The sequence below is a fragment of the Lepidochelys olivacea genome, assembly GCF_965140295.1.
Source record: "Lepidochelys olivacea isolate rLepOli2 genome assembly, chromosome: 2".
In the NCBI taxonomy this organism is placed as follows: domain Eukaryota; kingdom Metazoa; phylum Chordata; order Testudines; family Cheloniidae; genus Lepidochelys; species Lepidochelys olivacea.
This window is the reverse complement of record NC_140412.1, coordinates 79,599,093-79,626,841: the sequence shown is the minus strand read 5'-3', so window position 1 is coordinate 79,626,841 and position 27,749 is coordinate 79,599,093. Positions and strand designations below refer to the sequence as shown.

General features: G+C 42.3%; 1 protein-coding gene across 1 annotated transcript in view; it reads right to left on the bottom strand.

The window, feature by feature from the left end:
• The window catches only part of CDH2 (cadherin 2), a 175,138-nt gene extending 167,931 nt beyond the window's left edge, over positions 1-7,207 (bottom strand). The window contains exon 1 of the mRNA XM_084618702.1: positions 6,607-7,207. Within this exon, the coding sequence (XP_084474828.1) occupies positions 6,607-6,681 (75 nt within the window). The 5' untranslated portion in view covers positions 6,682-7,207. The remainder of the gene's footprint in view (positions 1-6,606) is intronic.
• Positions 7,208-27,749: the final 20,542 nt, after the last annotated feature.

Sequence of the window (27,749 nt, the reverse complement as noted above, 5' to 3'; positions counted from 1 at the left end):
GTCAATCAATATATATTTTAATGTTTAACATAAAGGAGGAGGACAAAGACATACCAGTAGGAAAATATTCAATCCATGATATTTCTCAAAATTATAAATAAATGAACAAAACATGAAAATATAGCATTATTCAGCAAAATGTATAAAAAAAAGCCTTTGATGCTGAACTTTTGTAAAGTTAACTGATAGGTCAATAGCAAAACTGGGAGGTGATTTTAAACCATTCAGTTATCCAAAATACTGTTGTATGTAGACATTCTACTGCACTCATTATATAAACTGGGAAAAAATCATATGGTACTTAAAAGACTATACCACACATGGAGGAATAATTCATTTTCACAAATGAGGACTGAGTACAGACAATCACAAGATGAGAAAAGAAGCAGAGCATGAGTCACTTATGCATGATAATCTCTACTGAGTAAAAATAACTTTACTCCCAACTTCCTCAAGCTATTCTTACATTTATACAGTACGTTTTTACAGCTTGCATACTTTTAAAATAATTTTTAAATAATTAAAGAACGCTGTAAGTTTCACTTGATCTGGAAAAATCACCTGTATTAAGATGGGGCCTGATGGGAGTTTGCCATTGACTTGAGTAGTAGCCAGATGAAACCAATGAAGAGGAGAAGCTAAATTTTTGGATATACGTATCTTGTGCCAAATTAATTGCAGTTTTAAAATAAGGCCACTTCACTAGGTTCCCAAACTATTTTATATTATTTATTCTGACATCTTAAGCTGAATTTATTTATTGGCTGTATTTCAAAATTGCAGCAGAGCAAGTTGCGTGTATGTTTGGGGGAGTGGTGATGGGGGCTTAAGGGAAAGAAGAGGGAGGCTTTATAAACAAACTGATTAAAAATGTATGGTTTATTTATATAAGCTTACTTTAACTTCTTGAACATATATAATATAAACATAATATACAATGCTAATGTAACTCTATCTTAACAGCAAAACAAAATGAACTGGATTCATAAAAGTACAAAGTAATTTGTGTGTGTCAAAACCCAGTTATTTTATCTCAAAGAAGTCAGTTTAAGACTTAAAGATGATCTGATATATCCTAAAATAAATTTAAAAAGCTGCAAAAGATCCCAAATCATTTCACACAACACATCTTTTAATGGTATCTGCCTGTTTAATAATAGGAGTAAGACAATGTAAAAAGAAAAGAATTCCTTCTTTTACTTTTCTGCATTTTCCCAGGAAGTGTGGATGACATCACTAACACCTAGCTGATACCATGACTGTAGCTCCTTTGGTTATTATAAGTTTTAGTGATGCAGGAGAAAATAAAATCTTGAAATCAGATCTTACCACGTTAAAAGTTTTCCACATACCCTTTAAAAGTGGATGTACTTGAAACAGTAATAATAATATTTTGCACCTACATAGAACCGTCCACTGAAAATCTTGAAAGTCTACACATGGCAAGTATTCTACTAATGATTCAGGATCGCCATAATTTTTAAATAATATTTTAAAAATGCTTTCTGTTCACTTTCAAGGGAACATGGTGAAGTTGAAGTCTAGTCAGTTTTTAAAAAATGAGTTAAAAGCAGTAAGACTGGTATTCCTCCTGCCCCTGAATCCTCAACTCTGTGTCTGTGGTTATACAATCATATTTTGACCATGTTCTTTTAATATATTTTAGTGAAATAATACTTGTGAAATATACCAGCCATACCATTGGAGAGTGAAGCCCTTCACACACACACACACACACACACACACACACGAAACCACCACCACCAAAAACACAACACACACAACAGCAATAGCCACTTCACCTTAAACCTGACCTAAAGAGACCACTACTAGAGGAAACAGGGTAGTTCAGTCCACACAGAAATTCAATCATTTGATTCTCGCAGCAAGCATGAATGTCACTTAGGGTGGTGGTTTTGCCACATGGATAAATTTACTAGGAAATGTAATAAAACCAATACAGTCTTCAAACAGTATTAACTTTCATTCTTAGAGACTAACCAATTTATTAGAGCATAAGCTTTCGTGAGCTACAGCTCACTTCCTCACGAAAGCTTATGCTCTAATAAATTGGTTAGTCTCTAAGGTGCCACAAGTCCTCCTTTTCTTTTTGCGAATACAGACTAACACGGCTGCTACTCTGAAAACTTTCATTCTGTCATTCTAGGCTAAGTTCAGACCAGCAACTACAGAGTGAAAGGCTCCACAGCACATTATTACTTATCTATTTTTTCTAACATGTCCATCACCATAGTGTCTGAACACCATCCCCACAGCCATCCAATCATCTTTCATATTTTAAAAAATACTGTCCCCCTTCTGAGTACTTATTTGCTATTCCCCTTCTCAACAAATGTTTGAAGGTCAGAAACATTTCTGTCAACAGCGCCACTCCCTCACTTTATTTCTTCAATTCTACATCCAACTTTCCTGTTTCTATTTCAATTTTATCCTTATCCCCAGTTAAAGCACCAATGGTAGCAGTTGATGTTTTCACAGATTCCAAGGCCAGAGAAGGGAGCACTATGACCATCTAGTCTGATCTCTTGTATTAGCCATAGAACTTCCCTAAAATAATAGAGCATATCTTTTATAAGAACAGCCAATCTTAATTTTAAAACAGTCACTAATGGAGACTTCACCACAACCCTTGACAACGGTTAATTTCTCTCACTGTTAAAAATGTACACCTTATTTCCAGTCTTCATTTGTCTAGCTTCAACTTCCAACCACTATATCATGTTATCGGATAGACAGAAGAGCCCATTTTTAAATATTTGTTTCCTGTGTAGATCCTTATAGACAATAATCAAGTCACCCCTTAACCTTCTCTTTGTTAAGCCAAATAGATTGAGCACTTTGAGTCTATCACTATAAGGCATGCTTTCTAATCCTTTAATAATTCTCATGGCTCTTCTCTGAACCCGCTCCAATTTATCAACATCCTTCTTGAACTGCAGACACCAGAACTGGACACAGTATTCCAGCAGCAGTCACACCTGTGCCAAATATAGAGGTAAAATAATTTCTCTACTCCTACTCGAGATTCCCCTGTTTATGCATGGAAAGATCACATTCACTCTTTTGTTCACAGCATCGTACTAAGAGCTCATGTTCAGCTGATTATCTACCAAAACCCCCAATTTTTTTTCCCCAGAGTCTCTGCTTCCCAGAATAGAGTTCCCCATTGTGTGAATATGTCCTACATTCCTTGTTCCTAAATGTATATATTTACATTTAGCCATACGAAAACATAAATTGTTTGTTTGTGCCCAGTTTACCAAGCCATCCAGATTCCTCTGTATCAATGACCTGTCCTCTTCATTATTTACCACTCCCCCAACGATTCTGATAGTTAAGCAAATCTCTCCTTTTGCCATCTCTTCTCCCCCTCCCTCTTTGATGTTAAGATTTTGCATAGCAGCTACAGAATCATGTTAAAATAGATCACCACCACAGACTAGGCCAGTTTCTAATCTCAAATGTTCTGCATATGTTGCTGAAAACCTGAGTTTAGTATCTGCTTTCAAATCCCACCTTTCTCAAACATAAACTGAAGTTACAAAGGTCTGACTCCTGATATTCTTCCAGTTCTAATGATCTTTCAAATAACTCAATTGTGACGGTTTCACTACACCACTGACAAATGATGAAGTCATCAATAACTCATGGAAATAATTTATATGTCTTCAGTACAACAAAGATTTGAAATGACAAAATAAACAAATTAACAGCAAATAGGAAGCTTGGACATTTTAGAACAATCTCTCACTAATTAACTTCTATTTACCAAAAGCAGTCAATATAGAAAGAAGTTATAATGCATGTCTGAATTGTAAGTTTTTTTCTTAGCAGTACATAAGAAAAAAAATCTGTTAAAATAAAAGACTGCTTTCCAGTCACAGAGTTATTAAACTGATTTCATACCTAAGTTCCAACTTTGTTACACCCTATTAAAACTAGCCCTAACCTGAATTAGCAGATACCCAAACAAGGGGGAAATTGGATTTCCCAACCGTAACTGACGCTGAGCGATACACAAAAGCAATTAGGCTAGTTCCTGCCCTTAATTCATAGTTTGTGTTTTAATTTAAAAATCAGTCCTGCGTGAAAAGATGGTGGAATAATAGCCCACTGCAGAATTCATGATTTAAAGATTTACTAAGTGATATGGTGTATAAACAGAAGCAGAAAGGCGCTTACAAGAAAGGCCACACAAAAACACCCATAAAGAAGCTGCAGGTAGGCTCTTCCAAGTTAATAACACAGAAACAACTGCCATCCAGACTCCCCCACTCCACACAAACTCAGATAACAAAACCAACCTTTTTAGTGACAGATCAAAACAAGTTTCTGAGCAGGGCAGCAGTTTCATATGGAAGGAACCTTGGCGTCCAGTCAGACACTTCTCTGTCACGAGAGAAACTAACATCCTCTTAAGCTAGAAAGAAAATCCCCCAGCTGTTTAGAATCAATGTTTCAGCACCTCCCATGTAGGGTGCAGCCATCAAACCCTGGTAAATGTGGGGGGAGAAGGCAGAAAAAAGTGACTGGAAACGGGGTGGGGGACAGAGAAGGGAGCTATCTGAAAAACAAGGAGGGATTTTAGTTCACTTCAGTGTCACAAAGCGAGAGAGAGAAGGTGTAATCCTCTGCACCATGGACAGTGACTCTGCTTCTGCTGCTGCTGCTGCTGCTGCTACCGCCTCCGCCTCCTTCTACCCAGCCACCAGCCCCAGCAGGACCAGGGGGAGGCCAGCCACAGCTACCAGCCTGATCCACTCAGCATACACACACTGTCCTACAAGTGATACCTCCTTCTCCTCATACCCACACACTGCGCTCCCCTCCCCCAGAGATCCAGAAATGCCCCAATCAGAAATACCATTAAGGGGGATGATCTGCACCATCTGTCCCTCAGATTTACGGCCCTCTCTGCCCCTTGCACCCAGCTTCACACTCAACTCATAGCAATGCCAACAACCCAGATAATGACAGTCATTCCACACACCCCACCCAGGAGCACTCTCAATCTCCTACCCTAGAAAAGGCAAGCGAATTGGGTAACCCCACCCCACAAACCCCCATTCCTAACTCTGATGCGCACCCCGCCACCAGGAACACAATGTCCTACCCCTAGCCAGCAGCACCCAAAACCCTTATCGAGGAGGACATACAGTGGGGATACCTATCCCAGAACGTAGGGACCTAGCCACCCACACTGATCACCCTATCCCACGTACACACTGCTCCCTCGACCTCCAAAGGATATTCGCCCCTCCTCCAACTCAACATATACAACACACACACACACACACAGAGGATTTCCATCCAAAGACACTCACCCACTCTAGGGACACCTAAACTCATCCCCCCTCCCCCCAACACAGGCTGCACAGGACCCCAATCCCAAAGGCATCCGCCCACCCTAAGGATACTCAACCCTTGCTCCAGAGCCACTCCCCCGTACACTGAAGGGGACCCCTATCCCAGGGACACCCTGCCAGGCGCCAGACACTCCCTGTCCTCCCAGGCGCTAGGGTCCCCTCCCGGGAGAGGGGGCAGGGCGGTAATATACATTCAGACTGAGGAGCTGTCCCAATGGAAATTCCCCGTTAGTAGCAGCGGGGGCAGGCGAGGCTGCCAGGCGGAGGAGGCGGCTGATTAAATTCTTCCCGGGAAAGGATTAGCGTGCACATGGCTGGGGGAGGCGGCGGCGGCTCTGGCTGCTCCTCCTTAGCGGAGCGCTGGGGGCGACCCCCAGAGACCCCTCCCCAAAGCCGGAGCTCCGGCAGACGGGCTGCGGGGCGCAGTGCCCCCTACCGATAGCACCTCGAGGGTGGCGCCCCGAGACGGTCTGGGGTCCCCACCCTAAGTCCGCCCCCTGCCTCCCTACTAGCCGGTCCACCAAGCAAAAGGCGCACCAGCTCCTAGCCCAGCCCAAGTACAATGAGACCCCCGCTGTTGCCCTCCCAACCCCAGGGGATCCCCGCTATTGCCCTCCCAACCCCAGCGCCCCCAACCCCAGGGGACCCCCACTACTGCCCGCCGCCCCCCCAGCCCTCCCAACCCCAGGGGATCCCCGCTATTGCCCTCCCAACCCCAGCGCCCCCAACCCCAGGGGACCCCCACTATCGCCCGCCCCCCCAGCCCTCCCAACCCCAGGGGATCCCCGCTATTGCCCCGAGCCCTCCCTCCCCCCAGCTCCCAGGCAGAGCAGACCCCCTCTCCCAAACTGCGAGGCACCAGCTCCCATCCCTTCCTCGTGGGGCACCAGCTCCTCCGAGGCGGGAGGTCTCACGGGGACGGGGCACCAGCTCCCCCCCCCCATCCCACCCCGAGGCTCGGGCACCGGCTCGCGTCCTCCCCAACCTTTTTTGGCCGGAGGGGGGGGGGGGTCTCGCTCCGGCCCCAGCCGTTCAAAGCAGCCACCTGCTCCCTGCAGCCCCCTGCCGGGTCAGAGAAGGCAGACCGAGCCTGCGGGGCAGCGCAGCAGAGACACCCTCCGTGTCACCCCCCCCCCCCCCAGTCCCCTGCTCCCCTTCCCCGGCATCGCCGCGAGCAGGGGAACAAAGAGCCACAACCCCGACCCCCCTCCGCCGTTACCTGCAGCAGGGCCGCCAGCACCAGCAGCAGCGGCTGCAGCAGGCTGCGCGGCGGCGCTCCCGCTATCCGGCACATGGAGGCGGGGTGGGTGGCGGGAGGGAGCGGCGGCCACCAGCGGTCTCGGGATGCGGATCAAGTGTGGGGATCGGCGGAGCAAGGGCGGCTGCGGGCGCTGTCTGCCCTCCCCTTGGGCTGGCACCGAGCCCGTGGCGGTACTGCGGGGGCTGCTCGAGCTGGCTCCTGGGCAGGGTGCAGCGACGGAGAACGGGTTAAACTCAGCACCGGGTCAGGCGGCTGCTCCTCCGCTTCCCCCCGTCCTTGGTGCAGGGAGCGAAGGGGATGGGCTGGTGGAGGAGGATGGGCAAACAAAAGGCAGGGGGGCGAGTAGTGCCGCTGCCGGGTCTGGCTCCTCAGCGGCTCCTTTGCTGCCTTCCCTGCTCCTGGAGCGCGTCCTCCGCGGCTGAGTTCAGGGCAGGCAGGTCTCCTCGCAGCCGGCAGCCCACCGTGCACCGGCCGCCGCGCCGCTGCCCCCGCTCTGCTGCATGCTCCGCTCCCGAGTCTCTCTCCCCGTCACTTTCTCACTCCTCCCCTCCCCCGAGCAGCCCCGCGCCCAAACCCCTCCGCTCCGCTCCGCTCGCACAATGATAACAATGCCAGCCGGAGCAGCCGCTGCCTCTCTCTCGGCGTGCGTGTGTGTATACGCCTTCCCTGCGCCTGGCCGCTTCTCCTCCCTGGCTCTCCCTGCCGGCCGCACGGCCAATGGGAACCCAACTACCCGCAGCAGCTCAGCCCTGCCCCGCCAGGCATCATCCGCCCACAGGGTGGGCAGCAGCTGCCGCCCAAGAGAAGAGGGTTTGCTGCAGCCAGAGGGGAGTCACTGGGGGTGTCTGTGAATTGTTTGCCAATGTAGGTTGAGCTTCCTGTAAGCCGGGGGAGGGGGAAATGCCCCGGCCCCTTGTGGATACCGCGGCCAGACAACAAACAAATACTAAAAACGAGCCCGGAACTTTGCCTGTAATCGGGACAAAAACCGGAGTGAGGAAAGGGCTGGGGGCGGAGGGGAGAAATCGCCCCCTCTCCCGCCTCGCCAGGGAAACTAGCGTGCAAAACAAACAAACAAACTCCCGGCGCCGGTGGGAAGCGCCGAGCGCGTCCATTGTCTGATGCACGGCGATCGCGACGAGCCACCTGCTGGGGCGGGGAAATTAGCGCTTGGCTGCCCTGGCTTCACACCTCTCCCGCCATCGCCGAGCCCTGCTTGGAGCAGCCCCTTCGGAAGTTGCGGTCACTGGTTGTTACTTGGTTAGCGAGTGCCGTTTATCTAGCGGCCTAATTTATCAGCAAATGTTTCCAAAGGCTGGAGCCAGGGTGACCAGATAGCAAGCGTGAAAAATGGGGGAGGTTCTAGGCACCTATGTCAGACAAAGCCCCTAATATCGGGACCAGGGGTGAGCACCACCCTGTTGTGCAAGGGATACTTGACAAAATTACCGTACTTCCTGAGCGACATGGGGGGGGGGGGGTTCATGTCATTCAGTCATTTATTTTTTTGAAAAATTACCAGGGACCTCAACATTCTTACCACAAAATAATTTTGTTAGTCTCCAAGGTGCCACAAGTCCTCCTTTTCTTTTTGCAAATACAGACTAACACGGCTGTTACTCTGAAACCTGTCATTCTTACCACAGACACTTGTGTCCCTGTATGGACACGTTGCTGACCTCTGATCCGGACATCTGATCCCTCTCCTTTCATGCCACACCTTGTCCCAGCCTAGGTGGGGTCCAAAAAAGGTCAGCATAACGGAAACGAGGAAGGTTGCTGAGTGAACAGTTACAGCAGCAAGTATCAGTGCTGGGTCATTTGCTGCGCTGGCAAGGATTCCCCCTCACCCACAGGTCACTGAGCAAAGTTGTTTTGTGTCCATGCATCAGAGTTCCCATCCAGGGACATAGGAAGGAAAGGATTTATAGCGTTAGCCCCCTAGACACTCTCACAAACAGCAGATACAAAATGGTGCGTTCCTTATTTTAAAGCATCTCATTTTAAACTTGAACTTGCAAGGAAAAAAGCATCTTTGTTTTGCTTGTTGATTTGGAAATAATAATGTGAACTGCCATGCAGAGATGTTGAGAGGAAGGCTTGTATGTATCTTTATATTTAGTTAGTGATGGGGAGGGGAGCATCTACAAACTAGTGCAATGTTGATTTCATTAGCTTCAGCCTTCAAAATACCCATCATTTATGAGTTATCATGCAGCTCTTTACCCAGCGCAGAGAGAGAAAGAAGCCCTCTCCCCCTTGCAACAAAGATGGGAGAGCTGTCCTCTCCTCACCTTAAACCCTGCCTATATGGGCCATGGGAAACCACACTCCTTTTTCTCCCTCTCCTTTCATGCCACACCTTGTCCCAGCCCCACACCCTCTTACAAAAGCTGGGATGAAGAGGCATACTGTTGTGCTAAGTAGTTCCTTGCCACAGGGGAGGCTTCTTAGGATATATCTATACATTCAGGGCTGCAGCAGCGCAGCAGGGCTGGTGAAGATACTCAATGCTGATGGGAAAGAGCCCTCCCGTTGGATTACAAAACCATCTCAGTGAGTGGCTTAAGCTATGTTGGTGGGAAAAGCTCTCCCACTGATGTAGCGCTGTGCATACGAACACTTATGTCGCTATAATTTATGTCACTCAGGATGGAATATTCACCCCCCTGAGCGACATAAATTTTGCCAACATAGGCTGTAGTATAGACATAGCCTTAGGCTACAAGTATATCTTTACTACCAAAAAAGTATGTTTACAGTGAGATATCAGGCATGAGTTCACAGACGTGTAGATTTTAAGGCCAGAAGGGACCATCATAACCATCTAGTCTGACCTGCACATTACAGGCCACAGAAACTCACCCACCCATTCCTGTAATTGACCCATAATGTATCTCTTAATCAGCTGTCTTGCTGTAAAATCCTAGTGGCTTATTCATTGGAGCTCTTTATATCACCAGAGTAGTATTAAGGGGTCTTAGCAGAAAGGAGAATCAGCTCCAATGTTTTGCAAAACAACTTTGTGACTTTTTAAAAGGCTGTAATCCATGAGCCCATAACGTTGTATGTTGTCACAAACAGTTGGTATTAATTTCTTTAAAGAACTATATATAATAGAAATTGCAAAGGCCAATAATGAAGATTTGCATAGAAATTCAGCCCAGGACTCATTGAAAGTAACCCTGAGCTGCACTGCTGCTGAGTGGAACATGGGATAGGGCTAGAAGGATGAGTTTACCGAGTTTGCACTTGAGCGAGCATGGTGTTGGATGCAGGTAGCAATATCAATTTTTATCTTTCCCCCAAGCTTCCTTGGTCTAAGGATATTTCTGTCTTATCTATATTTCATTTGTTAAATAATATAGCGAGGCTAAAGTGTGACTTTTTATGGGTAATAGATTTATATTTGTACTTTCTATGCAAGTAGACGTGATTATTAACAGTTGCCTATTTATTTTATTTATTGAGAATTGTTTTCATTTATTTATTGAGAATTGTTTTCATTTATTGAGAATTGTTTTCAATTGTTTCAAACTTTAGATGTTTTAAAAAAATGCACAATGTACAATATAAACAATCTATAGATATGTAAAATAAACAGAATGTCCACTAACATAATAAAGTAGTAATTACCCAGCATCTAATCAGCCCTGGCCCCTCATAGCTCTCAGCACATCCATTTCCAAAATGTTTGAGAAAATAATAGCTGTGCCCCTGGAAGGTTACCTCATGCAGGGGCTGGCTGACACTTTTCATGGTGCTGTTGCTGCCATAAAATTACTGAACAGAAAAAGTCATACCATGAAACAAAAATTGCTTTCACAAGACCTTTCTATTCAGTCCTTCAGCGTTCAACAAGCTGCTGGCAAAGGATTGGATTCTTCCCTCATTGACACCATTGCAACTAAGATCAGTATCTGGCTCACAGCATTTTCCCACTGCTGGAGATGCTCCTACAGCAACACAGCTCATGCTTTTCCAAACCCACCGACTGAAGAGCACATTTTAATCTAGCTATTTTAAGGTGAATGTCATGCTTATGAAAGGTGCCAGGATCACCATCACTGCTGGTGACTTTTGTCCTCTATCCACAGAACATGCAGTGCTGGAGCAAGTTTTCCTACATCACTCTGCCAGTGCAATCGAGCTCAACTTTGATCTGAGGAGGCACCTGTATCATTGAAAAACTAGTTCAGTCTATTTTAAATCTGCAACAAAGGTTCTAGCCATTTGTCACCAGAGTTTCTATGAAATGGGCACTGGGAACTGGACTAAGACCACCAAACTTTTTCATGTAGATCACCCAACAGTCAGCAGATGGTGGCAGAGGTGATGTGCGGTGGGCAGAGGGGGGAGTATGCAGGGTCACGTTCCCATCCTCCCCCGATTTCTGCTAGGGTGGGAATCGGGCTGAATGTGGGTGAGAGGGACATGCCTGGGAAAGGCACAGGCACCTAGCACTCTCACTAGGCCCCTTAGGAGGTGCTTGGAACAGGGAAGAGAGACTGGGCGGGTAGCAAAGCTCTGCCAGAGTGGTCGCAGGGAAGCCCGCTGAGTCCTGTCCCTTCCTTACCCACAGTTACCAATACTCGGCAGTACAGTGTCCAGAGCCTGCTCCAGCACGTGCCGTGCCCAACGGGGAAGCGATGGGAGAAGTAAGTGGGGAAGGAGCTATGAGGTGGTTGGGCAAGGCAGTGCTGTCTTGGATTGGGTGTGGGAGGCGCGGTGGGGAATGGGAAGCAGCTCTATAAATCAAAACTCCTTTGTCTCTTGTGTGCCTGACCTGAATCTCACTGCATACCACCAGAACCTTTAAATTCCGCAACCCCCCTCCCCCTCCCCACCCCTCTATCAATACTTATGTGTTGCCTTTGGATGGCAGTAACTTCCAGGGTGGATTGATTTAAATCAAAGTGATTTAAATCACTGATTTTAATAATTATTTAAATCACCAAGCAGGAAACCTGGATTTAAATTATTGATTTTAATCTTGTTTTGCATCTGTACTTTTTAGTTATTTCCTAAAGAAAAGTTGATTCTCATTTGCTGATAACCATTAAAATGTTGATTTGCAACTAAATACAGCCTTTGTACTAAATTTGATATTTTCCTTAGCTAACCAGGAGGATACATTATATTTAGACACATTTAAGTAATAGCTTACCACACATTTATTCAGATTCTTAGTTTTTATTGTTTTTATTATGTTAGCAAATGGTGAATGACTCATTTCTTATTTATTAGATGATGTTTTTTTTACTCATGATTTTTATTCATAGAATGGAAGAGGAAAACAGGCTTTTTTCCTTTTTCAGTTCTTAGCTGGTTTCTCAGCTTTGAATGAGTTGGTCACTGGAATGAAGAAAATATTCTCTCTCTCTACCTGCAGAAGAAGCTACTGCTATCAAAAGCGGATTAGGTACCTTACCCCAGATCCTCAAAGGGAAGTCAATGGGAATTAAGCACCTAAATAACTTGGAGGACCTGGTCCTTCAACAACAAACGCTGGTTTCAGGTGCTTAGCCAGTGACTTCCTCCAGTTCAGTGGTTGGACTTTCTTTAAAACTTTGGCCGCAAGCAGGTACTGCTTAATATTTTTATTTAATTTAAATTATTTTAATAAATTATAGTAAGTTTAGGTCTTAATATAGGTAGTCAATTTCAAATGTAATGTTAAGTAGGTTTATTTTTAAAAATAAAAATGTATGTAATTTACATTAAAATATTTAAATATAAAAGAACAATTTTAATTAAATTGTTGATTTTAATTCACCCTGGTAACTTCCAGTTTACGTTTGAACTGGTGACCTAATGCTAAAAAGCTTCATGCCATAACCAATTCACTGTTTACATTTACTATATATTTTTTAAGTAGCATAAGGATAATGGACATAATTTAGTTCAACCTAGAAAAACTCAAGGGTTTCAGAAAACCCACATTAAAATCCCACAGGAAAACTAATTAGTAGATTCCCCAATCCCTCACCTCTTCGCTTTGTGAGCACACACAACTCTAGTTATTGAGGTTATCACAGTCCAAGTGGAAAAACATGGTAGTGGTAGTTCCTTGCTAGGTTATGGACAGGCAGTACAGCATAGGGAACTACCTGGCCTCCAAGGGTTATAACTTTAAATAATATAAAGAATATTAACAAAACAAACTTTCTGGGAAGTAAAGAATCATGCAATAGAACCTGGCCAGGAAAGATGCGTATAGCATCTATTGGACTTCTCTTTTCCCGGTGGCAGTGTGCTTTCACTTTCGGCAAGTGCCCAGAGTATGTGGAGAAGGAGGTAGCCTGAGTGGAACACAGAGGGGCGAAATGGGAGGTGGGATGGACTCAGTAGTCCTTTTGGATGTAATACTGAAAATAAATTTGTACTTTAATATTTCTCAGACATGAAGTGTTAGAAGCATTCACAGACCTTCAGTCCAAAGACCACTATCAATACAAACAGTAGTTCTACTCTCTAGATACTTTATAAACTCATAAACTAAGGCCAGAAGGATCATCTAGTCCAACCTCCTGCACATTGCAGGCCACAGAACCTCACTCACCCAGTACTGCAATAGGCCCATAGTCTCTGGCTGAGTTATTGAAGTCCTTCAAATCTTGATGTATAGACTTCAAGTTACAGAGAATCCACCATTTACTCTAGTTAAAACCAGCAAGTGACCTGTGCCCTATGATGCCTTCTTTTGTAATGGTGATAACTGTATTTTCTATAGAGGAACTGGGAGATGAAGAGTACAAAGCTGCCCAGCATCATGAAATTATTTATATTCTGTTTCTATCCTATTCTATGTTTATATTCTATGTCCTCCAATATTTCAAAGAAAGAAAGCACAATTACATAAGTTCTAGATCATAGACTGTGTACCCAAAATTGCAGTTTTAAAAAAAAGAGACCAGGGGCGGTTTCAAGGTTCTGGTCCAGTGGTGCTAGAAGTTTAGAGCCCTCAGAAATGTTGTAAGATGTGGATTCACGATTCACAGGAATTGCTTTTATTGACAACTAAGGTTAATTATAGTAGTGCTCCTCTTCAAAGCCTTGCAATTTGGCTGTAAAAATTCACTCCAGGTTAAAATTTGATACACTGTGGAAAATCTATCGCAGCAATAGTCTCCATACTTTCAGAAAAATCTGTTTGATGATTAAAAAAGATTTTTTTCCTGGTGTTGACTGCTTTTTATATTTGTAGGACTTCAAAATAGCTTTGTTCTTTGAAATGACATTTTGGAGACTTTTTCGTTGTGTTGTGCAAATAATGCAAGTTTAAAATATCCCTAAATGCTGTATGCATTTACATGAGCAGGTCAGCAATCTACATTTTATTAAATCTGTAAAGCCTTATTTAGTGTGGAGGCATACTCCTGTGGTTAAATAAGACATTTGGGAGCTTGGGGATAGGGGTTTCATCCTGGCTGTGCCACAGACTTCCTGTTTAAAACTGGGCAACACGCTTAGGTATAATGGTGTACTGGCCTATGTACCTTGGCAGGGATGTAACTGGGATTACAGTTGATCCCCATCCCTTCACCCCCTCACACACACCCCTGTATGGCCCCTCCACATGTTAAGATAATTTAGGAAGCTTACTATGGATTTAGGTGCTTAATTTTAGGCTCTGATTTTTGAAAAACGTGACTCTGTATTTGCTTCTTGTTTTCCTTTTGTTTAGGAGTCTGAACTCTAGTGAGATATGCTTGAATAGCTTCTGAAATGATGCTAGGGATTTTAATTCCTTAACACTTATTTTAAGGTTCTTTCTAATTAGGGCCCATGTGCTAAAAAAGAAAAATCCCATTTCTAAAGTGTCACGTTGAAGTTTTTCATAGATTTTTAAGCCCAGAAGGGATCATTATAATCATCTAGTATGACCTCCTGAAGAACACAGGCCATCAAATTGCACTCAGCAATTCCTGTATTAAGCCCAGTAACTTGTGGTTTAGCTAGAGCATATTTTAAGAAAGATGTCCAAGCTTGATTTAAAGTGATGGAGAATCCACCACAACTCTTGTTTAGTTGTTCCAATGCTTTAGTTATTTTCATGGTCAAAAAAACCCTGGGCCTTTTTACTTGATTGCTTCCCATGAAGATATTGAATTTGGTTATTGTGTGGTCATTATTACTTCATGGGTCAATTACAGTCACATCTTCAACAAAATCCTGTGTCAAGACTAAATCGAGAGTAGTTTATGAAAAATGGTGAGAGTACTTCACGGGTTGTTGCGAGGCATTAGTTATTAATGAATGTAAATCGCCTTGTGCTCACAGGACAGAAGATGTTATATAGTATAGTAAATGTAAAGTATTATTATTTATCTAATAACTGAACGTTACACTGAGACTTGGGCGACCCACCATCCAAGGGCGAGTAAGAACCACCACTTCCTGAAATTCTTCCGTGAAGTATCTGGACCTTATGTTTCACCACACAGGGATAAATAAGTCCTGCACACATACATATTGCTGAGTTATGAGGAGTGAACAGGGAATGGATGGAGCACTTGCTTCACGTAGCCATGCTGCCCTGAAATACTACCCAGCACAATTGAACTGATGTAGGGAGTGTCAATTTGCTGTTCATTTAGGACTACAGCAAATTACTATTCCACCTGGTCAAGGGGGAAGGAGGGAGAGTACTGAGTCTCAGAGAGGTGTCTTACCTTACCTTACTTACCACCCCTTCCTGAGGGCTGTGCCTAAAGCAAACAATCCATATTTTAATATGGCTAAATGTAAATGTTTACATCTAAGAACAAAGACCGGAGGCCATACTTACAGGATGAGAGACTGTATTGTGGAAAGCGAGACTCTGAAAAATATTTGGGAGTCAGGGTGGATAATCATCTGATAATCCATGAGCTCACAGTGTGATGCTTTGGCAAAAGGGCTACTCTGATCCTGGGATGTATAAAGAGGGGAATCTCAAGTTGGACTAGAGACATTATTTTACCTCCATATTTGGCACAGGTGTGAATGCTGCTGGAAAACTGTGTCCAGTTCTGGTGTCTCCAATTCAAGAAGGATGTTGATAAATTGGAGCGGGTTCAGAGAAGAGCCATGAGAATGATTAAAGGATTCAAAAACACATGGTATAGTGATAAACTCAAAGAGCTCAATCTATTTCATTTAACAGAGAGAAAATTAAGGGGAGAGCTGAGTGCATTCTATAAGTACCTACACGGGGATAATGGGCTCATCAATCTAGTAGAGAAAGGTATAACACAAGCCAATGTCTGGAAGTTGAAGCTAGACAAATTCAGACTGGAAATAAAGCATGTATTTTTGAAAGTGAGGGTAAGTAACCGTTGAAACAATTTACCAAAGGTCGTAGTGGAGTCTCCATCACTGACAATTTTAAAATCAAGACTGGATGTTTTCCCCAAAAATATGCTCTAGGAATTATTTTGGGGAAAATGCTACAGCCTATGTTATACAGGAGGTCACATTAGATGATCACAGTGGTCCCTTCTGGCCTTGGAATCTATGAAAGAAAGGCATAATCTATTCTCAAATAAGTATCTAAGGAATCTGTTTTATTAAGTATTATGGGCCTTTCCCTCCACTCTTTTTTTGTACTTTTAAATTTCACAGCAAAATTGTGAAAAACTCACAAGCACATGGAAACTGGGCTGATTGGGGGGTTGCGGGGGGAGTCAATTGTACTGGGCTCTGAGTTCAGTTACCCCCACCCCCAAAAATGTCTGTAACAAAGTGATATGGGGGGGGGGGTAGGGCCTGAATGATGTAACGTCCGCAAATTTATTTCAATGGGCCTGAATGGAAATACAGAATTAAGCCTGAAACTAACCTGAATACACCTTAGGACTCCTGCAATATTCCTTCTCAGCATGATTCTACATCATACGAATATGAGCTGTATAATAATCTTATAATGCAAAATCCCATCAAATGAAATTATGTCAGTGTTTACTACTAAGTAATACACATTATTCTAACTATGTGAAATCATGATAAATAGAATACTTTGCCGATGCATCTTCAGCTATGTAAAATCATGCTATGTAAAATCTGAGCAAAAGTTTGACTCTGCCAATGTCAACTGAAGGACAGCATTACATTTGTTTGTATCAAACTGAGTCTGAAAAAAATCAATATGATATCAATGTAAAGTTTTGTTAGTTTGAAACTAAGAGGACATGAAATAATAAAAACATTTTAACCATAGGTCTCTCCAAACAGCCACTGATTCATCTGGATCCACATTTTCTTTGGAAAAAAAAAAGTCTGTTAAAATAAATACACTATTAAAAAATGAAGCAGCACTCGTTATTCTGTTTCTGTGACACAGCATGCTTTGCTGGAAAATCTAAGGTATAGCCCTTACATTAAAAAAAAAAGAGAGAGAGATCTTTTGTACAGGCCTAATCACCCTAACATCACATATGAAGAATAATTTGGATAGTTTCCCCCTGTATGAAGAAATGGGTGAGAAAAGTATAGGAAAATTCTTTGTACTTTTTATTGAAGAAAACCACTGTAAATAAAGGCCGTGAACAAGCAAAGCAATTCAGTGCCTTTTTTAACTTTAAGCACTTGAGTAGTCCCACTGACTTTAATTGAGTTACTCACAGTTTCCACGATATGCATCTGAGGAAGTGAGCTGTAGCTCACGAAAGCTTATGCTCTAATAAATTGGTTAGTCTCTAAGGTGCCACAAGTCCTCCTTTTCTTTTTACTCACAAGTTAGGCACCTGAGTAAGGATAAACTAGGTTAAAAATACTGCTAAATCGTGTTAGCTAACACAGTCTACCTAACACTTTTAAAAGTTTAGTATAAATAAGGCAGCATACTTTAAACATATGCTAGTTGGTCAATGGACAGTTCCACTGACTTCAATGGGCTTTGAATCAGGCCTTTTACAGATACTGAGCACCTGTATCCTATTGAAGCAAATGTACAACAGCTCCACACACTGGCCTATGTTGAAGTGGGGTGGATTTCATTTCCCCAACTCCTCCATACTCAACATGCGTGGAGTCTGAATATTTAAAATTTATGTAGGTGGAGGATTGAATTTCACTCTAGAAATAACTTCTGTATAATCTTTTTAAAATTCTATAGACTCCTACTGGTGTCATCTCTATCGAATTCTGTAGGACTGTTTCATAAGACTCTGGATACTACATATTTAAACGAACACTGCCAAGTTTCTTACACCATGACAATTGACCTATATTGTAATTCATGTATTGAGGATTTCTGCATATGTATATATATATATTTAAATCCATCTATATCCAGCACACATCATACTTTTTGTGATAGGTGATGGCTCATATACAGTTTTTAGTTGGAGATGCAGTAAGTCTTCTTAATGTTATTATTCAGGAAAGATATATCCACATGTGTGTGTATAAATTATTTACTGTACTCCTGGAGATAAAAACACACAATGTGCGGTAACCTTCAAAGACTAATAGTGGTTTACAAAATGTGTCCTTTTAACAGACCTCTTTTTCTCTTCAGGTCTCTTTAGTGAGAAGATAATGTCTTTAAAATAACAAAGTTAACTGTAGCTAACACTGAAATGATAAATAAAAGATTTGATTCTTTAGAGGAGGCTATTTCTTCAACAGATAAAGGAGTAGCAATGTCTTTCACAGAATAATGAGATTAATTTTAAAAACAGGCTCAGCTTTGGACATTATGTCCAAAGGCAATGACATGATTTTTGGTTATTGTCTTGAAAGAAAATAAAAAGTCTTATTTTATGGAAAACAAAATTCATATCAGGAACATTAGGCAGTAGGCAATCCTGTGACTTTGGGGACTTAGCAAATGAAAGTTACTTTTAAAGTTGATGACTGAACTGCTACAGGGTACATTTTAAAAGGGTTTAGCTACATGCCTCCTATTGATTTTATTGGGATTCATGCAGATAAAAACCTTGCACAACAAGTCCAGGATTTTCTTGAGTTGATTGCTTTGGAAACTGTTTCACAGGCAAAGCTAAAACAAGATGAAGGACAAGGAGTACTTAACACAATTTTAGCTTTATGTACTACCTTGTACTTAAGAAGAAACTGTGTTCTTAACGCTGCTGAGATTTCCTTTGCAGTGAGTTCTTCCCTATCTTTTAATATATTTATGTTTATACATTATAATAGGATGTTCTATCGCATGATCACACAGTTTTTCAGTGAAAGACATTTGCCGTACACACAGTGGAGCAGAGTTAAGGATGCTGTGGGAAGCTTAATTTTGAGTTTACTGACTTTAGCACAACTGAAGTTTAAACTTTAAACGGTGTTAACATAGGTTTCCCCCCAATGTAATATAGTTTTATTTGAATATTGTACAGTATGTTGTAAAGTCCCAGCAAATGCAAGTGGCAAGCCTCCAAAACCTGATGGCGCTAAGAAAAGAGAGAGAATTTATCTTTCCTGAAGACATGAGCAATTGCTTTATGTTTAGAATTTCTCTCCAGAAGAAATGTAGAGCAAATACTAGGTTTTACACCACAAGCTCAATCCAATGTCCTCTGGTGCAAATGAAAAGAATCCCATAGACCTCAGTGGAATCAGATCCCATTTAAGGTGAGCTCTGTCTCACATTCAGAAATTATTGTCAAAAGGTATTTTGGGGAAGGTGTATATGTAGCAATTAATATGGACTACCGCTACTGATATATTCCTGGTTTTCTTCTTTTAAGCAAAAGAAGTGACCTTCTGAATGGTATTTAGTGTACTCTATACTGTATGAACATTTTAGATTAACAGATATTTTAGATTAATATTAATATCATAACTCTAAACCAGATAGCTTTTAAAATGTTATAAATGAATAAAGTATCTTCTGAGAAGTACTCTTTTCAGACCAGAGATATAGTTGTCCAATATATAAAGGCAGAACACTACCACTGGGCATATATATACAGATGGGATATAATGACATTTAATCCTTGACTGAAATAGTAAAGAGTGCAAATTCCTTACCATTAGTAAAATTTAAGTCTTCATTGCCTTATGTGTCAGACAAAATGAACTACTTTATAACTGCAGGTACTATTTTCTCTGATTCCTTTGTTTTCCCCTCCAAGACTTCTTAATGCTATTTTAATGATAACATTACATGTTATGTTCTTTTCTGCTGCAGTTTGCTGACATGAAGTTTTATCATATGTGATATAGAGAAAAACCACAAGAAAGCTATTTGAAATACCAATTTAAGACATCAATAGGCTCATTCACTAAGTACTATTTATTTCATACCAGCTTTTGCCATTTTAGCCCCGATTACTGCTCATCTTTATCTCTCATCTATTCTCCATTCTTATTTTTCCTTTCTCTTCCACAGCTATGGCTTCCTTTGGTTGCCACATATTTTGGAACTTAGTATACTTCAGTTATATTTTTCTCCCTGTTAATATTTAGAGAGGAAAATATACAGGGTTGCATGACCAGCTCATCAGTATAGTGGGCTCTTAAAAAGATTTGGGAATGTAGCCTAGTAATATATTAAAACTAAGTTTTAGCAGCATTAGAGCTTAGGTGTAGATTTGGGCTGCCAAAGCCAGGGCAATAAGCCCTTTTCACAAGATTGTCTTCCCCAGTCAGGCACCAGTTCTCAATGATGCACAATGATCTCATCACCAAAAAAAAATCCTTATACTCATTATGTTAAATTGATTAAAATATGTGAATAAATGGTAAAAGGATAATTTTCACCCCAAGGGAAAAAAATCAGATATAACTGGTATAATAGGGATCACCTCCTCCTTATATTATAGGCTTTAAATACAAAGGCAGCCAAAGCATTTAACTTCCCTACCTTCCTGCTTGTCTTTCACCTCCCCACAGGGGTGAAAGTAACTTAAGGGACTTACCAGTACACAGGGCTGGGGTCCTGAGCAGTGGGGGGCGGAGGGGAGTGCTTGGGCAGAAGGGGCGGGGCCTCAGGAGGAAGGGGCGGGGTCTTTGAATCCGCTACCACTATCCTAAGGCTCAAGCAGCGATTTAAAGGGCCCGGGGCTCTGGCTGCGGTAGCGGCGGCCGGGAGCCCTGGGCCCTTTAAATCACCACCGTAGCTCCATGGTAGCTGTAGCTGTGGTGGCAACTGGGAGCCCTGGGGCTCTGGCAGTGATTTAAAGGGCCAGGGGCTCCAGCCACTGCGGGAGCCCAGTGCCCTTTTAAATTGCCAGCCTGGGGAAGGTGCCCCCTACTGTTAAGGTCAGCTGTGTACCGACTCTTGCCGGTATGCCGGACCGGACCAGCTTACTTTCACCTCTGCCTCCCCATCCCTTCTCTCCCCACATCTTCTGCTTTGGCCCTGCAGCTCCAAAGTAAACGTAGCCTCTTACTCAAGAAACTGAACTTGAGGCTTTAATTCAGCTCCTAGTTCTACTTCCCACAGCTGGTGGCCTTTCAAGCACTGCTCAGTGCTGTTAGGGAAAGAGGCAGCTTTCCTGGAGTCCTTCTGCAGCAGAAGTGCTACCAATAGCACTTTAGACTGTACATATTTTAGGCCAAGGGCTGTCTCTTGTACAGCACCCAACACAGTGAGGACCTGATCCTTGACTGGGGCATCTGGGTGTTACTGTAATATAAACAAACAATATACAAGGTAGGCACTCCTTCCGGGCTCACCCCATGTTCCCGTCATTCTGTATGGCTATTCGCTTCCCTGTGCCTCCTTCCTCAAATACTTACCCTCTTTATTTCTTATGCAGCCACATTGAATGATACATTTGGGCATTGAGCTTCCCATGGACCTCAATACATTTAAACCCAAATATTTCAGTATTTGGACAAACCCAAATAGCATGGATAAGTTTGTGTTTTCATGGCCTTTTTGCCTTGGAGAAGAATTAATGGGACTAATATAATAAAACCTGGACATTAAGAATTTCAGAGGATGGTAACCACATCCCCTATGAAATTAGTGAGCTCCCTATTATTATTATTAAATATTTATATTGTGGTAGTAACCAAGAGGTCCCAATTGGGTTTTTGGCCTCATTGTGATGGATACTGTACAAACATAGACAAGAGATAATTCCTTCCCCAAAGGGTTTACCTCTTGATCCTAGCCAAGGCTTGTGGGACACTGGACATAGAATTCTTGAAGAGTGGGTGAGCAGGTTTTACACACATTCCAACTAGTCTAGTTCTGAGAAAAGGCAGCTGAAACCCACAGATGAGTCAGATTATGAGCAGATGCCATAGATTACTTTAATGAGTCCATTTAGAAAACCAAGAAAAGGGGTCTGTGTGGGTTGAGAAGGTTCTGTCCTGACTAAGAACAAAAGTAATATACCAAATGATATTAGGATGTGAGAAAAGACGGGAATTAGAAAGGATTTTTCAGCAACAATGAGATATTTCATAATAACTTAAACTTAATAAACATTGACTCACACTGCTGCAGTACTGATAAGTACCTACATTATAGCTATTGTTTAAAAACTCTGCTAAGGTTTTGTAAAAATTGACAACTAGAAACTGGCAAAAAGGTTTTACTTAAAAAATGACAACCAGATGCTTTTAAAAAACATGTAGTTAAACCTGAATAAAACAGAACATGAGATTTCATAAAGAAATTTGAAATGCCCTGCTATAATTTTGTACTAATCTATTGGAGCAACATTTGCCCTCTTGTTTTATAACTCCACAGATTAAAGTCAACTCCAGTTTGCAAGACCAGATTCAATTCCTCCTCCTTCCTCATCCCACATTACCAGATAATGTCTAAAATATTTGCTGCTTCTTCCCACACAAGATTTCTAAAATCCAAACTTTTATCTGCTCATATACCTAAAACTTTTATCCAGTCTCTTATCAGGTGGACAAAAAGAGCCTCCTAAATGACACAACACATTAAATTCATCACCATGACCAATCATTGAAAACTTTTGAACTTTGCCCAATTCCAAAGTGTATTCATAAAACCCAACCTAATGAAGAGGTCAAAAAGTAGCTGTACTAGGAAAGCACTACAGCCCCTTCCTGAATCCTTCCCACCCCAACACCCACACATTGCCATGGTATTTGGATAAACTGAGATAGAAAAAGTGGGAAGAAAGACTATGTGGGTAGGAGTGTGGAAAATGTGGGCTGATATGAACAGCCTTGGATGGAAGGAATTTCTGCTAGTTGATGTCACTGCTGTTTATGTGAAGAGGTTCCATTTCTTCTGGATCAGAGATAGCAAAGTCATATTGCCTTCACTCAACCACAGAACCTAGCACCTCTTGTTGTCAGGAGTTATCTTGTTGTGCAAGATGGCCTTATGAACAATCAGGAGCAACAAGCCAAGCATAGAATCTGAAACATAGGACCTTCTCCTTCCAAAAATTTGTCCTATTCACAGAAGAAGTTGTATTGGGAGCATGGACAGCAATCAGGAGCAACATCTGCAACTCTGACTTTTGCCTCTCCTGGCTAGTAAAAGATAGTAGGGAACATCTGGAACCTAATAGCAACTATCAACACATCTGAGAGGAGTCTAGCACCCACCCTAAAACGTGTCATATCCTGAACAATATTAAAGAAACCTTCAGTTGTTCTGTAGACAGGGGAAACACAGCCATGCTCATCCTGCTGATCTTCTGTGCGCTCTCTGATACCACTGATCCCAAATATTCTGGCCCTACCTCCAAGAGGTTGCAGAGGTGAGCAGGAATACCCTGAAATGGCTCAGGCAGAGCCTAGAGGGGATTTTCCCTCCTTGCCACTATTAAAATCCTCTCTCTGGCTCTGGAGTTCAGCAGAGTTGCAAACACTGTAATCTGAAGATTTCCCTACTCTACAAGTCCAAAAGCGCTATAGAGTTTAAATTCACAACTCAGTGTTTAAACCCTAAAAATAATCAGACCATCTTCTTAATAAGTATTAATGGTTCCAGAGATTTCCCTTGCCTTGTGGCACATCTGTAATATTTACTCCCCTCCCCCTCCCCCACCCCCCAACTGATTCTCTAATGTTTTGGCTGAACGTAATATGGTATAGGGTAACATGTCTGATAAGAGTTTTCTTTATCACCATAATTTCTGCAACTATTTTTGCTGTGACTGCTGCTGTATGTGTTAACATGCTTCTCTGACAGATGGTGTTAACAGCAAAAAGGGTTGGGTTCAATTTTCTAGAGGTTTTCTTAAAGATTTAACTAGCACCAGCTCAACTCCCCACCTGGGGAACAATGTAACCACCATGGGTCCCACTCACAAGCCCTGAATCCAGGGGTTTCAACAAAAATAACTAAATTGGGGTGCAGGGGAGGAGAAGGAAGATGACAGAATGAATTTGGAAAAGCCAGCAATTAACATATTCTATGATTTAATACCACCAGAACAGTAGGCCTCAATCCTCCTTTGGCCATTTCATCTGGCTGATGTATTCGGGCCACGTCCCTCATCCCCAGCTCCCCAGTCATGGTTAGCTGTCCTAGGTTGGAGAAGTCCAAGGATTCTAGCAGGTCAGTACTGCCTGGGCTGCTCTGGGGGCTATACTAGCTAACCCAGCTGGAGTGATTTCAGCTGCCCACACCAGAGTCGCTTTGGTAGGCTGCTGCTCCCTCACGTTGCCTAGCTCCGCTGCCACTCTGCATCATCTATGCCACTGAATGTGCCGCTGCTTTCACCTGTTTGTTTCTTCAGAGAGACTAGCAACCTTCTCATTTTTTAACTCCAACTTACCCTTGAAAAAAAGTAGTTTAGTTTGTGGAGATATTGTTGGCCAATGCGCTTTGCAATATATTTTTAATTTTTGGTTTCTATTTTCTTTGCCACTAAACTTTAGAATTCAGTTCACTATTCTCCCTTTCAAACTTATTCTGGAGTAAAAAAGAACATGGTCAGATTCTCATTCTCACTGCTGGATCATGAATATATTTAGGCAGTAGGATATTGCTTGAATTTTTTTTGCTGCTTCATACCGGGTGCCATTCCCCCCTTGTATTTTAACTTCTTCTTGAGCTAGTGGCAAACTCCACTGCAGAAACAGTCTCAGGCCAAGAGGATTAGATCAAGCAGCACTTGCAGCTGTTCATCATTGTATTTCATCCAGACTTTGAAATTCATTCCAGAGAGATGTGTGTTTGTCTGCAAATGCTGTCTCTGAGACTTAGAAAGAAGTAGGAAACAAGTTAAGATTCTCAAATAGCAGCCACATGGGATAAAGTTTAAAGTCATCCCAGGATTCTGATCCAGAACTTTTAAAATCAATGTGAATTTGCCATTGACAGCAGTGTTACAGGCCCACTTCCATGTGGAACTATTTTTCAAACAATGTGGCAAGCAAATATCTTAATTAAAATAATGATAATATTGCACTTAGTTTGATGTGTAAGAAAAGTGTCTCGTGCTTTTGAATGAAAAGACGTAGGAATGATTGATTCCTTTCAGTATATCACCAGGCTTGGAAGGATTAGATTTTTAGCAGTAAATGTCGATTTTACTGTACACATAAACTGACAAAAATATATTTCCATCATATCAAAATTTAGTTAGGCAAAGAAAAATGCCGCTTGAGAACTTACTAGAGAGTTTGATTTAAGGATATTTACTTGATAAATTTTGACATGTGATGTTGATAATTTGTGTTTTAATTGTTATAAATCTTTAACTTTTTGAATCTCAACATCTACAGTCATTAAATAATTATTGTCTGGCCCCAACATAATTTCTACAATATCTAAATAGATAAAAATAGAAAAAATGCTTACACCAATAATTTTGTGCAACTGTGAATATTTAAATGGATAAAAATGGGGGGAAATGCTTACAAATTATCAATATCATTTGAGATTGTTCAAAAAATAAAAATCAAATTCTGCCAAGCCTATATATAACCTGCAATTTTGGTAAAATGAATACTCAAACTCTTTTCTTCAAACTTGACTTGTTTTGCAGATCTTATCTAGTTTAGGTAAAAAACAAAACAAGTCCAAAGACTGTATACTGTATTGTAATTTACTATTTGGAAGGTTGTACAAAAATTCCAATGTCCATTATATATTATGTTATGGAGGCATCAGCTCAGCTCCTTAGTTGATGTTCAGGTGAGTTTTGCATTTAAAGCAGGGATTCAACTTAAGTGGCATTACAACCCCATGCACCAAATCACAATGCCACTCACTCATGTGAGTGAACTTCTTTCAGGTCATGCACACATCTCCACCAGTAGGTGAGTGAGCAGAGACACTCCTCACACAGCTGAGACTCATTTTTCAATTCCCAACAGAGCCAAGGAGAGGAGGGCACTGGGTAAAGAAACCTCTTCCTTCTCCAGCAGCAGTAAGCGAACAGGCTGGGGTGGGAATTTACTTCAGTGGCATGTATGCAAGGGATCATCACTGAGTGTATTTTCCCCTTCTTTCCATTTATTGCCTATCTGTTGTTGTTCATGTCAGAAGGTAGGGGCCCAGAAGTGTATGTTTGCTCAGAGCCTAGTGGTGGCTTAATCTGGCTCTGCAGATGAGCTTTACCCTTATGGTAGAAAGTAGAGATGGATGAAATTTTTTCAGCAAATACTTTGTTTGCCAAAGGACCTCCCTTATAACCTTTCACCCAATGATTGGGGTACTCTCCTGGGATGTGAGAAATCCAGGTTCAATTCCACCCTCTGTCTGAGGGAGAGAAGGGATTTCAATCTTCCACATTGCAGGAAATGGCCCTAGCCACTGGGCTAGGGGACAGTGTGATATGAGTCTTTCTCAATCTCTTCTGTTGAAGCTGTTCCATTTTGTATAAAATACTATAATCATTGGAGCAGGGACTTGAATTTGGATCTCTCTCATCCTAGGTGAGTACTCTAACCCTCAGGCTATAGAGGCATTCTTACTTTTTCCCTGCTCCAATGATTATCCATTTTCATCATGAATGACTAGGAATTGCCACTATGTGAATGACATTTTCATAAGACCAATTTTTGTCTGAAATTGTTTTGTCATAAAAAATACCTGCCCGTGAAGCATGGCAGCTCTGTGATGCAGAACTTCATGGCTTCCCTCCTCCTGAACCCAGGTGGACAAGATGGGCTGGACTGGTTTATGGTATGGCAATTTGTATGTACTCTTATTCCTGTATATTGTTTTTGGGCATCCATAGCATACTTCCCCTGCAGTCCATACTGTGAACAAATATCAAGAATCTGCACAACTGGCTTGTAATATAGTGTACAAACCCCACACTGGAGAACAAGGGGTTAAGGAGCAGCTCTGGGCCCAGGCAAACCTGCCCAGCCACACCTGCAAAGCCTGCATAAGCTAGAGGCAGGGCTTAGAGGGGGGCACACGGTGGAAGGGAGCAGACCTGTGCTCTGAGCTCTTGGGAAGGAGCATCCCAGGAACTCTTGCAGCCTGAGGCTTGGAGATACTGTCCTGACAAGCCTATAATGGAAGGACTGGTGACTGTTGAAGGCCAGGAACTCTAATTTTATGTTCGGTTTTTTACCATACAGGAAGAGGGAAGAGTGGTAGGAAGCGGTCAAGGAGGCATCTGCATAGAGCCCCAAGGTGCCGATCTCAGTTGCTTGTCATTGAGTCCTGGATTGGAGCTCAGTGGAGATGGTGGGCCCAGGCTCCCCTACCAACTCCTGAAGAGGGGACAGCAACCAAAGTCCATCCCTTGGTGGAGAACTTAACTGGGGAAGATCCTGAAGGTGTAAGGGTCCAGACCCTAAAACCCCAACCCAAGGGGTAAGTCCTGACTCCTGAAGCCCTTGCTGACATCTGAAGATTTCCACATAATTGGACTCCTTATGTGTATCCTGAAGGAATTGGACCCAAACAAGTGACCCGGCCAGAGGGATGAGTCACTAAAAGGACAGACTCCCACATGGCAGATCCGTATTGAGAAAGGGGAATGACAACCTGCCATGGCCAGCGTGAACACTGGGCAGCACTGCCCATGCATGTTCCCCTTCACATGGCTAAATATATTTCATATTGTAAATGAAAAAAAGACATTGTGAGGTCTAAGCAGGTCCCAGATTTAGGGTTTTGTTTTTTTAAAAAGCAAATCTTCGACAAAAACCATAAAAATCAGTCGAAATGTTTCATTTTTTTTAAATCCCAACATTTTTTTTTTAAATACATGAATGTCTCCCTGAAATTTGAACCCAAACAC